This window comes from Ochotona curzoniae, unplaced genomic scaffold, assembly GCF_017591425.1.
Source record: "Ochotona curzoniae isolate NIBS_2020 unplaced genomic scaffold, NIBS_Ocur_1.0 contig_883, whole genome shotgun sequence".
Classification (NCBI taxonomy): domain Eukaryota; kingdom Metazoa; phylum Chordata; class Mammalia; order Lagomorpha; family Ochotonidae; genus Ochotona; species Ochotona curzoniae.
In genome coordinates, this window is record NW_024466599.1 from 18,090,883 (window position 1) to 18,104,135 (window position 13,253).

General features: G+C 50.9%; 1 protein-coding gene across 3 annotated transcripts in view; it reads right to left on the reverse strand.

Moving 5' to 3' along the window:
- Positions 1 to 13,253, reverse strand: part of OTOF (otoferlin) — a 75,751-nt gene that overhangs the window by 46,024 nt on the left and 16,474 nt on the right. For all 3 annotated transcript variants that reach the window (XM_040993949.1, XM_040993951.1, XM_040993950.1), the window contains exon 3: positions 2,181 to 2,269. In XM_040993949.1, coding sequence (XP_040849883.1) covers positions 2,181 to 2,269 — 89 coding nt within the window. The remainder of the gene's footprint in view (positions 1 to 2,180; positions 2,270 to 13,253) is intronic.

Sequence of the window (13,253 nt, forward strand, 5' to 3'; positions counted from 1 at the left end):
AGGGCTCTCATGGTTAATCCCTGTTTCATTGTTTTAATCACACAGGGAGCTGAGCTCTCCCACCAGCCCTGGTCCATATCTGTCCACAGTCAGACTAAAGGCCACCGCTGAAGAGAGGCATATGGAGAGCAGCCTGAAGGTCCAAGGGGGATTCCAACTGCTGGCAGCTGTGGGAGTCCCAGCCGTCCTCCCTCCTCTTATCTCCCAAGGGTCAGCCTCCTGAGAACTCTGCCATGCCTCCCTCCACCCATATACAGCCTTCCCCACCCTGGTTCGAGTAGGACTGGCCTCTTTCTCTGCAGGGGGCAAGGGGCATGTTGTCTTTGGTCCTGGGTGGGGGCATTGCACAGCCAGAGGAGGAGTCACTCCAAGGGGCTTTAACTGCAGATGGAATCCCCACCTTTGCAACTTCCTCCAAATAAAAATGGTAAAACATAGTATTTTTTGAAATGCAAAATTGATAGTATCTCGGTTTTATGTGAAGTGCATGGAAAAACATTTGTACAACATGCTGCTCTTTTTTTTTTTTTTTTTTTTTTACAGGTGCATTCTGTACTCTTTTCCAAGTATGTTCCATACTGTCTGTAGGTGCATGAACAGGTGCTCACTAGGAAAACTGCTGCAGAACGGGGTGCCCTCATGCCACCACCCCTCAACCGCGACTCTCTGTGGCACTTCCCTGGAGGAGAAGGATCTGGGCCCAGGAAGGGCAGGGGAAATCTGGGATCTGGCCCTGGTGTTCACTGCAGCCGTGCTTTGTTCAGGGTCTCAATGCACTGGGGGTGGCAGAAAAGGGAGCTCAGCATGGAAGGGCAGGCCTTGCCGACTGACACAGGTGGGCTCCTATGCCCCCTGGACAGCTGGATCATCTCTCGGGCATTGACAGTGTCCAACCACCTGCTCTGTGGGAGGGAACACTGGCCCAGGCTTCCAGAGGTCTGTGTTGAAGACCCAGCCCTGACATGACTCGGCTGCATGATCCTGGACAAGGTTCCCTGGGCTGTGAGATGAAGGAGCTGAGCTCGAACCCTAGGGCCTATCCAAGTCACCTATCACAAAATGAGCACAGCTCATGTGAGGCCAGCTGGGTCTCACGGAGGAGCCGGGCAGGCAGGGAAGGCCTGGGCTGGGCCTCTCAGGCAATTCACTTGCAGGGGGTAGGGAGGCCTCAGATGCAGCCAGGCTCCTGGACAGGGCAGAACAGAGCGGCTGGCAGGCACCACTCATCTGTCAATAATTCATCATGTCCCCTTGGGAGCCAGTGTCAGGTGCCTGAGCCAAGCCTCCACTGCGCTCCTGGCTCCTGAATTATTCAGGCATCCTGGCATCCTCAGAATCTGGGAGGCTGGCGGCCAAGCCAGGGACCAATGCCTCTTGAGGGTACATCACTGGCAGAGCTGAATGTGCAAGATCTGGGGAACCCAACACCCTGACCTCACAAGAAAGCTGGACACTTCTGGAAGGGGGCCCTTGTTCCAGGTGGGGCTGAACAGGCTTAGGGCTGTCCTGCTGCATCTCCAGCAGCCCCTGGCTATATATGAATGTGAGTGCTTGAGAAACTGAAGAATCAACAGCCACCTGATAATGTTGGAAGTTAAGGTTTCAATTAGATGCTCTTAATGGCAGCACGAGGGAAGGTGTTGATCCATATTGCCCTCTTCTTCCCTCCCTCCTATTCCCACACAGGAGAAAGTAGGGAGAGTGAACTTGGCTGACAAGCCCTGGGGTGGGCTTGGGAACTCTGATGACACACGGGGAGCAAGATCAAGATGGAGGCCAGCACTGTGGTATAGCTGGTATATAGGTACCACAGGGCAGCACCTGTGGCACCAGCTGCCCATAAAGGCATCGGTTTAAGACCTGACTGCTCTGCTTCTGATTCAGCCCCCTCAGAGGAGGATGGCCCAAGGCCTTGGGACCCTGCAACCTATGTGGGAGATCTGAAAGAAGCTTTTGGCTCCTGGCTTTGGACTGGTGCAGCTTCTACTGTTGTGGCAATCTGGGTAGTGAACCAGCAGATGGAAGATCTCTTTCTCTCTCTCTGTAATTCTGCCTTTCAAATAAATATATACTTTTAAAACATCAGCCCGACACTTCTTTGAATATCAATCCAGGGCAGGGCAGGGACGAGTACCCCAGCCCTTCCAGGCCCCATCTCTCCCACACTGCCCCAAACTCACTTGTTACTGAAGACTTTGCTATAGTTGAAAATCTGAATCTCCAGCATTTCATTTCTGTCGATGCCGCTGGCTACCGGCCACCGGAACGTCTGTGGAAAGGGACAGCTGTGGCATTAGGTGGACATGGCAGGTGGGGGCTCTAGGGGGTGGGAGGTGTGGATCCCCACCACCAGCCAGGTAGGCCCCTGGGGTGGGCCAGTTCTCACTGCGTTAAGGCACTCCCATCTGCAGCCTCTCCTGACCCTGACCACTACCTAGAATCTGGTTAGTGCTGCCCCAGGTCACAGGGTAAACGGAACTCCTGCCATGCTTTCCAGCTGCCCTTTCCGCCGCATTCCCCCCGCCCCCACCTGCTCAGATAGGCTGCTGAGTGGATGGCAATCAGGCCCAGCAGGGACTGTGGTTTGTGAGCCTGGATTTTAGGGTGTGTGTCCCCCCTTTCATCAGACGACTGGGGAAGGGAAGGACGGGAAGAGCGATGTCTCAGATGTGACATTTTGCGGTCCTTCCCTGAGGAAACAGCACATGGAGCTGGGGTGCCTGCAGAAAGAGCCAGCCTGATGCAAGCTTGCAGTGGCACAAGCCTGGGTAGTGGGCTGGGGTCTGCTTCTCCCTGGAGGAGGCCCTGCTGCCCAGTGGGGCTCAGGAGCCATCTGGGCCACTATTGTGTGTGGCTAGGGTGTATTTATTTGAAGGTCTGTTGGCCCTGAGGGATGCAGCGGCTTGCTGCTACTCTCTCTCTCTCTCTGAGGGCTTCTTAGGCGAGGACAGGACCCCAGGAGCAGGGGTTGGGGATGGGTGGGAGTGGAACCAGGTCTCTTAGATTGGGATACACAAAGCAGGCTCCCCAGGACTCTGATGGAATCCATTCACGTGGTGTCCATAGAAATCATTATTTGTGGGCCTGTCACCCTAATGCCACCTGGAGCAGATTAGAGCTTGCAAGTGAAGCCGGCTGCTACACCACAAGGAGAGGTCATGTCCGTGACAGGGGATGCAGAATCAGAGCCTCTGCTATTGTACCCAGCTGGACATGGAGTGGGGTCCATGCCCCACTGCACGCCTGAAGCCACCGCATGAGAGAGGGGATAGGAGCAGCTGGGGAGAGGGCGCCAGGTGGAGCCGTCAACCCTTCTGCCCAGGCCTTGGTCTGAGGAGAAGGAGCAGAGAGCAAGAGGCTCCCCAGGCTGTGGAGGAGGAGGGGTGGAGGTGGTGGTGGCAGCAGCCAACAGCAGCTTCTGCTCCTGCGCAGCTCAGCCCAATGCAGTTTCCTTAATGAAGTTGCTTTCCTGAGGCTGCAGGGGAATAAACCAGCTCAGGGAGATCCAAGCCAGCAGCAAGGTACCCAGAGGAGGCGTGGAGGGGCCTGTAAGACTTCACTCTACTGGGGACCTGGGGAAGGGATGCAGGACCCTCCTGAGATCTGGGGCAGGAATCTTGGCACCAGCAGGAAGGTGAGGAGCAGCAGGAGACTGGCAGTGGAAGTAGCACAGGCCACTTCACCAGGTGGGCAAAGAGCAGCCATGGGGGTCATTTGCAGAAAGGGGAACAGACCTAGCCTAGGGGCCTCTGTTCGTGGCTAAAGAAGATCCATGAAATACAATGACCTAGGCCCATCTGCTGAGTGACAAGGAGGGGTCAGGGAGGGCTGGTGGCCTGGACTGCCCACCAAGATCCAGGATAGACAGCAGCGGACAGAAGTTCCCAACGTGGAGCAGCAGGTGCTAGCAGGGCCTGGGCGGCCACAGTCATCCTGGACAACAAGGCCCAGTCCCTCTAGGAGGCAGTCTGCAGGGGCCAGCAGAAGCTCTGTAGTCTCTGACTTGCTCCTTGTCTTGCACATCTTTTCCTGCTTGCTCTCCTCCTCTTGTTTCTCAGTTTGCCTTCCCTTGGCCTCTGCTGTTTCTCCTCTCACGTCCAGCATGTTGTCTTACTTTTGTCTCCTGGTCCCTGCATCTTCAGGTGGTTCCTGATCCTGGCCGCTTTTCTGAATCTCTAGGTCCCAAGGCTGCTGAAGCCATGCTCTTCAGGTGGGGTCCAGATATCAGCGGGGACCCCAGCTGAGTGGCTCAACCTCCTGGTGGGGGTAGGATTTGGGGCTGAGACTGCCATCTGGCCACCTTGGAAGCACAGGCATGAGTTTCAGTAAAGTGACTCTTGGGTTTGAGGTCCCCTTGGCTATTGATCTATATCTCTCTGTTAATTTTTTTTTCATGATGACTCCACTATTTCCCCAAGTAGCTACAGGCTCCCTGTCTTAGCATCCAAGGTCGGGTGCACTTGCAGTGGTCTTTGTAGTATTTCCAGCTCTGTGTCCCTTCACTGGGCAAGCATCAGTGAGCTCTGGGTACCACAAACACCACCACCACCACACTGACAACACCCAAGCTTGTAGCTCACACAGGTAGAGATCTCCATGGTGTTGCAGGAACTGAGTTTGCATCAAACACCCAAGTTCCAGCTCTGGCTCCTCCATTAGTTTTGATTGCTGTGCCTCCACTATGATTGTCACCTGTGGCATGGTGGAGGGTAGGGGTGGTTTTGCTGTGATTTGAATATATCCTCAAAGTCCTATGTGAATGACCCTGGTAGGTGGTGACTTGGGCAGATAATTGGCATTTGTTGGAAGGTTGTGGCCCACCTAACAGAATGAGTGGATTGGTGAAAAGAGGGAGACCACAGCCAGCAGCTCCCCAATGTGAGGAGTGAGCAAGAGCCCTCCCTGCCCCAGATACCAAGCAGAGCTGGCACGGCATCGTGTTCTGGGACCTCCCAGCCTCTAGAATCCTGAGCTGAACCAGCTTGTCCTTCTTCATAATGTTCCGGCTATCAGGTGTTTTACTACCGCAGTTGCTGATGGAAGCTAGAAGTGCTCACACGGGGCCCAGCGCTGCAAGCCTCAGTGGCTTGCTTTGCTTTGCCATTTTCCTCTTGGGAACTCCATGCAAACCTGTGAGTGACGCCTCTTCCCAGCAATTTCCCTCCTCGTGTGTCCATCACTTCCTGGCCACTTCCTTGGCCCTTTCCCCCATCCCCTTCCAGACTCTGTCCACAGTCTCTCTTCCTCCTTCGGGTGTCATTCGTGCTCTTACTTCCTTACCTCCGCTTGGGGCGCTGTGCACATGCAAATGCAGACACAGGTGGCAGTGCGGAGCACAGGAGCCTGAGGGGTGGGAGGTGGCTGGTTCTCTCCACCCCATGGAGTTGCGAGCTGTTTGGGGGAAGGGATGGGACTTGGGAAGAGTTACAGCCGGTGGCCCTCAGAGTGCTCATCACCGATCCTGAGGTTCAAGGCAATATGACAGACACGGACACCTCTCACAGCAGGGAAACAGAGACTGAGAGCTGCCCAATGGGCACTGAGGCAGGAGTGGACTTCATGCCTCTGGGTGCTGGGAGTCTGGGACTTAGTTCATGCCAGGGTACCCTCTCCTGAACAGGCTGCCTCAGTTCAAGTCCCAACTGTCACTTCGCTGCTGTGTGACTTTAACTTGCTATGTCCTTATGCATTCAACATAGATGATGAGGTTGTTTGTCCCAGTGCCCTGGCACACAGGGTGGACTTTGACAACGCGGCATCTGATGCTGTTACGGAGGAGTCTCATTGCCTCCAAAGCCAGTGCTTTCCCTCTCACGGGGACCTCAATGTCCCCTGCATCCCTTTTGGCTTTGAGATTTTACCTCCCTCCCATCCCAGGGTGGAGTCTATTCTCCCCTACTGACCCTAGACTGGCATTTTGATTGGCGTTTACCAACAGAGCCCATGTGGCACCCGCACCTAGAAACTTCTGTTTTCACTCTCCTAATGGCCAGTTGCCATGTAAGGAGGTCTAGGCTACCCTGAGGGAGGAAGGCTGCAGGGACACAGAGGCCCTGAGGATGTGAGGCCAGTGGGAGGAGAACCCAGGACACCATCTAAGATCACCCCCATCTCAGCCTGCAAACCCTAGGAAGTGTGCCTGGTGCTGCTGAGCCAATGTCACCACTCAAGGTGTCACAGGCCAGCAAGCCCCATCCTGTCACAGCATGGCTATGCACATTCCTGTGTGCCGCATTCCTGAGGATACTGCTGGATAGTTAAAGAGACAGACACACTGACCTGCAACAGGACTGTCAGTGAGGGTGTTGTATGTGGCAGGAGAGAAGCAAGCGCTCAGGAGTGTCGTGTCCCGACCCTGCTCACCAGCTCTAGGCTCAGCTCTGGCCTGCCTGGTGCTGGCTCGCTGCTGTATTCTGCACCCAGCAGGCTCCAGAGACTCAGAGCTCTGCACACAGGAATCCCTGGCCCGTGTTGGAGACAACCTGGAATATGCTCCCTGGGCATGTGCTGGGGGCGCAGCACCTTCCAAATCCTCTGGGTCTGTGAGGGACATTGAGCTGCATCACACTAGAGTGTGAGAAAAGGAGACATCCTGGGAGCGCAGATCTGCTTGTGCTCCAGCTGCGGTCTTGACAACCCACTCCGCTTCACTCTTCTGTACCTGCTTCTCCAACGATGAAACAAGGGGGATGCCTTAGTGGCCTCTGGGTGGCTTTAAGTTATCTTGCCTTGCTTGCATCACATGGTGCCAGCCCTGAGACAGGGGCTTGTACACAGCCCTAGCTCTATGCACTCCAGTTTAGCACAGACCTGGGGTGACAGGTGCCCAGCCACTGAATGTCCACTCTTTGGCTCATTCTTTCACATGGCAATGATCTCCAAGCACCATGCTGGCTGCGAGGGCACTGGTAGACAGTAAAGGTGCATTCCTGCTCCATGTGGATAAAGGGAGGCTGGCCTCCCTTCCTGGGGCTCAGAAAGGGGTGGCCATCTTTGTTTATACTGGCTCCATCTTTCTACCAGGCTGAGCCCTCAAGGGCAGTACCTAATCTTGTCCACTTGGCAGGGATTGTGCATTCTGGAATCAGATTGACGTGGCTCCAACTCTGGCAAGGCTCCTGTGACCTGGCCTGCTGCCATGCAGAGAGGGACAGGCAGAGGAAGCCTGGCTGAGGTTCACAGAATCTCCTACCACTTACGGAGAGCTCAGTTAATGGCAGTGGCTCTCCTCATTCCTCCTTGTACTGTTAGGATTCAGGTCTCTCCTCGAGGGTCTGCCTGGTGCCTGCATTGCAGCTCAGCCAGACTGGTTTGCAGGGACCTTTGGGTGGCCATCCCTGCTCCCCAGGACACAAGGCCTGGGTCTCTCCTGTCCACCCCATCCTCCAACTCCAAGCTATAGGTGAACCAAAGGAGTTCAGATTGCAGCTTCTGGGAAAGGTGATGCCAGACAGGTTCTTTCCACCCATTGTTGCAACAGCATTGTCTTTCTTCCAGGCCACTGCACCCGCTCAGGTTGCCAAGCCCAGCCAGCAGAACCTCTGTTTCTGTGACCTGGGCTCTCTGTGCAGGAACTGAGGGCTGGGAGGCAGTATGCAAAGACCCCTGCCTGGCTCACTAGAGCACAATGCTGAGGTGTTTTCCTTCCTGCTTCTTGCTTTAATTTTGTTAGCTACAAAGCAAGATAGCCAAAGGGGAATAAGCAGCAGAAGGGGAAACTGAGGCCCAGAAGGGATGGTGTCAGTGAAAACTGGAGCCCAGGTGTCTAGCTCCCAGGCCACACACCGCATGGCTCTGTTGCTGGCACCTGAGAGCTCTGGGTAGAACAGGTTGAGCAAGGAGACAATGGAAGCTAAGAAGACTTGGACGCTGATGACCAATGTTTGCCAGGCTGCAAGCCACCTCTCTGAGGGAAAGATGGAGGCAGGGGTGTGGGGAGACCATACCAGGTCCTGGTAGGAATGGTGGGATGGGAGTCAGGTCCTGGGCAGCTCTCTATGGCTGTATCCAAAGAAGAGTTAGAGCCACATCCTAGGTGGGGTCACCTGAGTTGGGCTACTGCCAAGGCTGGAGAGAAGAAAAACTGGTCGGGGAGCAGGTGCTGTTGCTGGCTGCTGATGGGGTTCCCAGCATGGAGGCTGTAGCTGTACAAGCCACGTGGCATCCCAGTGTTGAGCTCTCTGTGTGTAAAGAGGTGTCCTGTATCTACAATGGGTGAGTAGCACTTCCCCTAGTCTTGTGGCCACCTCAGACTCTTGTCCTGTGCTTTTGCCGACAGTACCCTGGCCTCTGACCTTCTGTCCACTGCCTCCCAGCCCTCAGTTTCTTCACAGGGATCCCAGGCTCCTCCCTTTGGGGCATCCTTGGCCCAAGCCAGCAATCCTTGGATGCTCAGAACTTGGTCCATATTCTGGGGTAGTTGGCATGGACTTTCCAGCTGATGCACATTGGGTAGTGCTGGGAAAAGGGTGGATGTGGTGATTAACCTTGAATGTCATGTATATCTGGGGCTCAGGTGTCCTGGGGCCACAGGTGCCCTTGGAAGGGGCATCAGGTTGCTCACTGGCCAGAGGTCTGAGTTGACAAGTCCCCCAGCAGTCTTAGAAGAAGGGAGTCAGATGTGACACCTGGAAGCAGTGTAGGGGACAGAGGCACAGGAAGGCTGGCCTGAGCCCCTCCACTCTCTGTGGCTCTGGGGAAGGAGATGGGAAAAGGTAGTGGGCAAGCTGGAGACCTCCCCAAGATAGTCACCCTGTGAGGCCTTGGTTCAGGGGGAGGGGAAGTAGTGATCTCTCACTCCAGGAGATTGCTCACACTCCTGTTTCTAGGATAGAATCTGCCTTGAGGCCTTCCCAGCCCAAGAAGAGCCACAGAATAGGGTCAGGGCCCAGGACGGGGGCAGCAGGGCGGGGATGGCGGTGGCTACTTTGGGGACCAGCAAACAGAGCTTATAGTTCTTGCCAGGTTGGTGACTTTGGCCTGCTACATCAAAACCCAAAGCAGCAAGAGGGAAGAACCCTCTTGCTAACCCTAACCTTAACTCACTCCAGGGAGGAACAGATGGATGATAGAGACCCAATGGGCGCAGGGTGGTTCTGGCTGGCTGTGTGAGCACAGAGGCTGTCGAGGAGGGTCAGAGGGGGCTAGAGGCTGGGAGGGAAGTTACTCCATGACCTATGGTTCTATGCCTGCCCCTCGCTGAGCCTTGTTGGGGATGAGGATTGAAAAGAGCAGATGCTGATGAATCAGCAGCCTCCATCTGTGCTGAACCCCCAGAGCTTTGGGTAAAAGCCTAGACTACCTGCTGGCAGCCAGGACTCCCCTTAATGGTGCACAGATGGGATGCCTGGCTTGGGGGGAGGGCGCCTGGGGTTCCCATTCTTGTGTTTGTGTTCAGCCTCTAGGGACTCATGCAGACCAGCCTTGGCAGGGGGCAACCCCCTACCTTGGGGACCAGAAACTGGCTCATCCTGGAGCAATCCAAGGAGGACCAAGACAACAGACACGTGAAGAATGCATCTGCAGAGGGAAGGCAGCACATAGGAGAGCATCACCTCCTACAACACGTCAGTAACACCTGCTAACTGCCAGGATAGATATGAGCAATATGACAGGAGGCTACCGAGTGATTCAGACAGAGGACACGTTAGTCAATTGAAGGGTCCGCCTGAAGAGCCCCCTCCGAGGATGGCAGGGAAGGATTGGAAGATTCAGCTGACCTCAAAGCAACACCATCTGAGAAAAACAGAAGCTGCACAGGAGAGAACAACATAAATAAGGACGGACTGAAAGGAGTGTTTGAAAAAGCCAAAAAGGTAGAGCTTTCTGCTATGCCTGAGAAACTGAAGTGCTCACCAAGTAGCAGTAAAACAGAAATGATAAAGAAAACCCACAACTGGAGACATGACGATGAAAGTTAAGAATATATAAAAAAAGGAAATAATGACACTCTTTTTCTTTCCAGTGATAAAGAGGCACCTACTTGCAAAGTTGCAAGAACGAGCCTCAAACCTCACCACGGCAACCCAGAAAGGGACTTGGGAAGATGTGAAGCAACAACTTCAAATAAAGCATTTGATATCCAGTGAAACGCTAATTCAACTCTGAAAAAATAAGAAACATACCCTCAGATTTACAGTTTTAGGTGTGCCACACAAAGACCCAAGTGAGAAACATTTTTTGAAGAAGTGTGCAAATGAGAAGAGAGTAATTCAAGAGATGCGTCAATAGACACAGAGGAGAGAGGTCAACCATCTTAGGGAAGGCTGTGGTTATATTAGGAAAAAGGTTAGAACAAATAAAATAAAGAAGATTGCACCTTCGTAAGAGCCTCAGTCTGCACATGAGCAATATCAGCACAGGGTTGGGGCAGTGCCCTGAGGTGGGATCCTTAGAGAGAAGAGAGAGAGATGAAAGCATTTTCCATGTTAGAGAAAACTAGGGTTCCTGATTTGTGTGAGCTCTCAAGAGGGATACATAATTTAGTAAGGGTATCTAGTCTGGAAACAAAAACAAAATGCACAACTTTTTAAGGAACAAAAGGAAACCTAACCTGCCCAGTGGAAAGCTGGAAAGGAGGAACAGAGCATCAAACAAAGGTACAGTAAATGGAAAATATCAGACAAGATGGTGTTGAAAAGAGACCCAATGGGGATAAACTGACAATAAATGGAAATGGGTACAATTTAAAAGACAGACACTCCCCCTCTGGGGAAGCCGACGAAGATACACTGAAACTTAAAATCCTCAAAATACGAAAAAGCAAAGCAAGAATTGGAAAAAATACACCAAGCAAAGGAGCCAGAATGAGCTGAGGAAGCAACCTTAAAAGCACAAATTAATGTAAAGTAAATCGTAAGGGACAAGAAAGGGTGTTAGATAGCAGTAACAAGTAATATACCAGAGACAAGAAGATATAGGGAACCAATAATACAGTCTCCGAAAACATCAAGCAGCAACTGGCAGAATTGCAGGAGAAACACATAAATCAGCAATTGCAGTGGTGGATTCTATCATAACTCTTTTCGAAACTGATAGAGAAACATAAGCAGAAAAATGTGTAATCTAATTAATCAGCTTCAGCTGATGCAGAATGGGCCCCGGGCTTTTGGCAGGCTATAAATAGAACTCCCCACTGAACTCATTCCTTCAAAGCCGAGGGAGTATTTGCAACCAGAGGTTAGGCTGCGATTGAAAGATTCATAAATTGCAAAGGATCAGCATCACACACAGTTCTTTGATCATAGTGTAATGGAAATGGATAAAATAAGGAGAGCTTAGAAAGTCACATACTTGGAAGCCAACATGTTACTATGTAAACCTTGAGTTTTAAAATCATTAAAGAATACAAGAAATGTTTAAAATTGAATACTAATGAAAATTCTACCTATCTGAAAATATGCACACACAGTTAAAGCTGCTTATAGAATAAAATTTATAGCTTTAGGAGCTGATATTTTGATACAAGCAGTTAAGCCACTGCCTACGATGGGTTCTGACTTCTCTACTTCTGATCCAGTTCCCTGCTAACGTGCTGGGGAAGTAGCGGAGACTGGCCCACGTGTTTGGGCCCCTGTCACCCACGTGGGAGATCCTAATGGCATTCCAGGCTCCTGGCCTCGGTTTGGTTTAGTCCTAGCTGTCTCTGTCATTTGGGGACTGAACCAGCAGATAGAAGATTCTCTTTCTCTCTGCGTCTCTCCCTCTTTTCTTCCCTCCTTAAGACCTTGCTTTTCAAATAAATAAAAATGTCTTGAAAAAAGAAAATTTAATGAGACTCTTTCGGCTGTACCTTCAGACCAGAGACTGTCTCCCCATGAAACTGTTGAACTTATCTGGACAATAAGATGCTGGACTCTATGCTTTGTAGATGCTTGCAAGGAAAAAATCTCAACTGAATTTGACCTGTGGTAATGCAACAAGATGGAAGAATCCACCATGGGGGCGGGGAGTAGGTTTTGGGGAGGGGAGGGGGGAATCCCAGTGCCTGTAAAACTGTGTCGCATGATGCAATGTAATCAATTAAAAAAAATTTTAAAAAAAAAGAAAAAAGAAAATTTAGAACTTCAAAGGCATTAATTATGAAAGCACAAAAAGGACTGCAACTAATAGGATTAGTACTCCACCCAAGCATAGAGCAAAATTAAAGAAATAGATGTGAAATAATCAAGAAAAGGCCAGAAGTAAATGAAATGGAGTCACTACCACGAGTCTCCAAGGAGATTAATGAAGCAAAAAATTGGTTTCTCACAAAGATTAATAAAATAAAGATATTTAACAAAACTGATGAAGAACAAAGAGAAGATATTTTAAAAGTGAAATAAGAAACAAAAAGGGGAAATCACCATAGGCACAATAAAGATATACAAGTAATTTCCAAACATTATCATGAAATATATGCTAATAAGTTTGGAAGCCTAGCTAAAATGTAAAACTGCCTAGGAAATATAAAACCCAGACAAAGTTGTTACAAAAAGATATAGGGGCCTGGTACAGAAGCCTAGTGGCTAAAGTCCTCTCCTTGCATGTGCCAGGTTCCCATGTGGGCACTGAATTGTGTCCAGCAGCCCCATTTCCCATCCAGCTCCCTGCCTGTGGCCTGGGAAGGCAGTAGAGTATGGGCCAAAGCCTTGGAACCCTGCACCCGCGTGGGAGACCGGGAAGAAACTCCTGGCTCCTGGCTTCAGATCTGCTCGGTTCCAGCTGTTCCAGCCATTTGGGGAGTGAATCAGTGGATGGAAGATCTTCCTCTCTGTATATTTGACTTTCCAATAAAAAGAAATACATTTTTTAAAAGAAAAAGATAGAGATTAGAAAGGGATTCAAGGAGATTTCCTCCCCCACAAATCCAGGCTTAAGTGATAAATGAGTCATCCAAAATATCAAGGAAGAATACTTCTATGTGCAGTTCAAAAAAGAAAAAAAAAGGAAGCTCCAAAATTTTATGAGCTTTATGAGCATGGCTGCAAAAACTCTAAATCTAAATATTTGCCAATTGAACCTCATATCACAATTAATAATTATGAAACATACTGAAGGAGAGAAATTAGGTTGGTCTCAATCACACAGAATAAGCTTTTGATAATGTCCAACAGCCTTTTATAATGAAAAACTCAAAGCCCATCAATAAGACAAATTTAGAGAGTAAAATCTATGACCAGAAATGTACTTGATGACAAAACCTTAGGTGCATTTTCTTTTCTTCCTTAATGTTGAGATGCCTACCATCACTACTGTTCACCAAAGACCCAGAG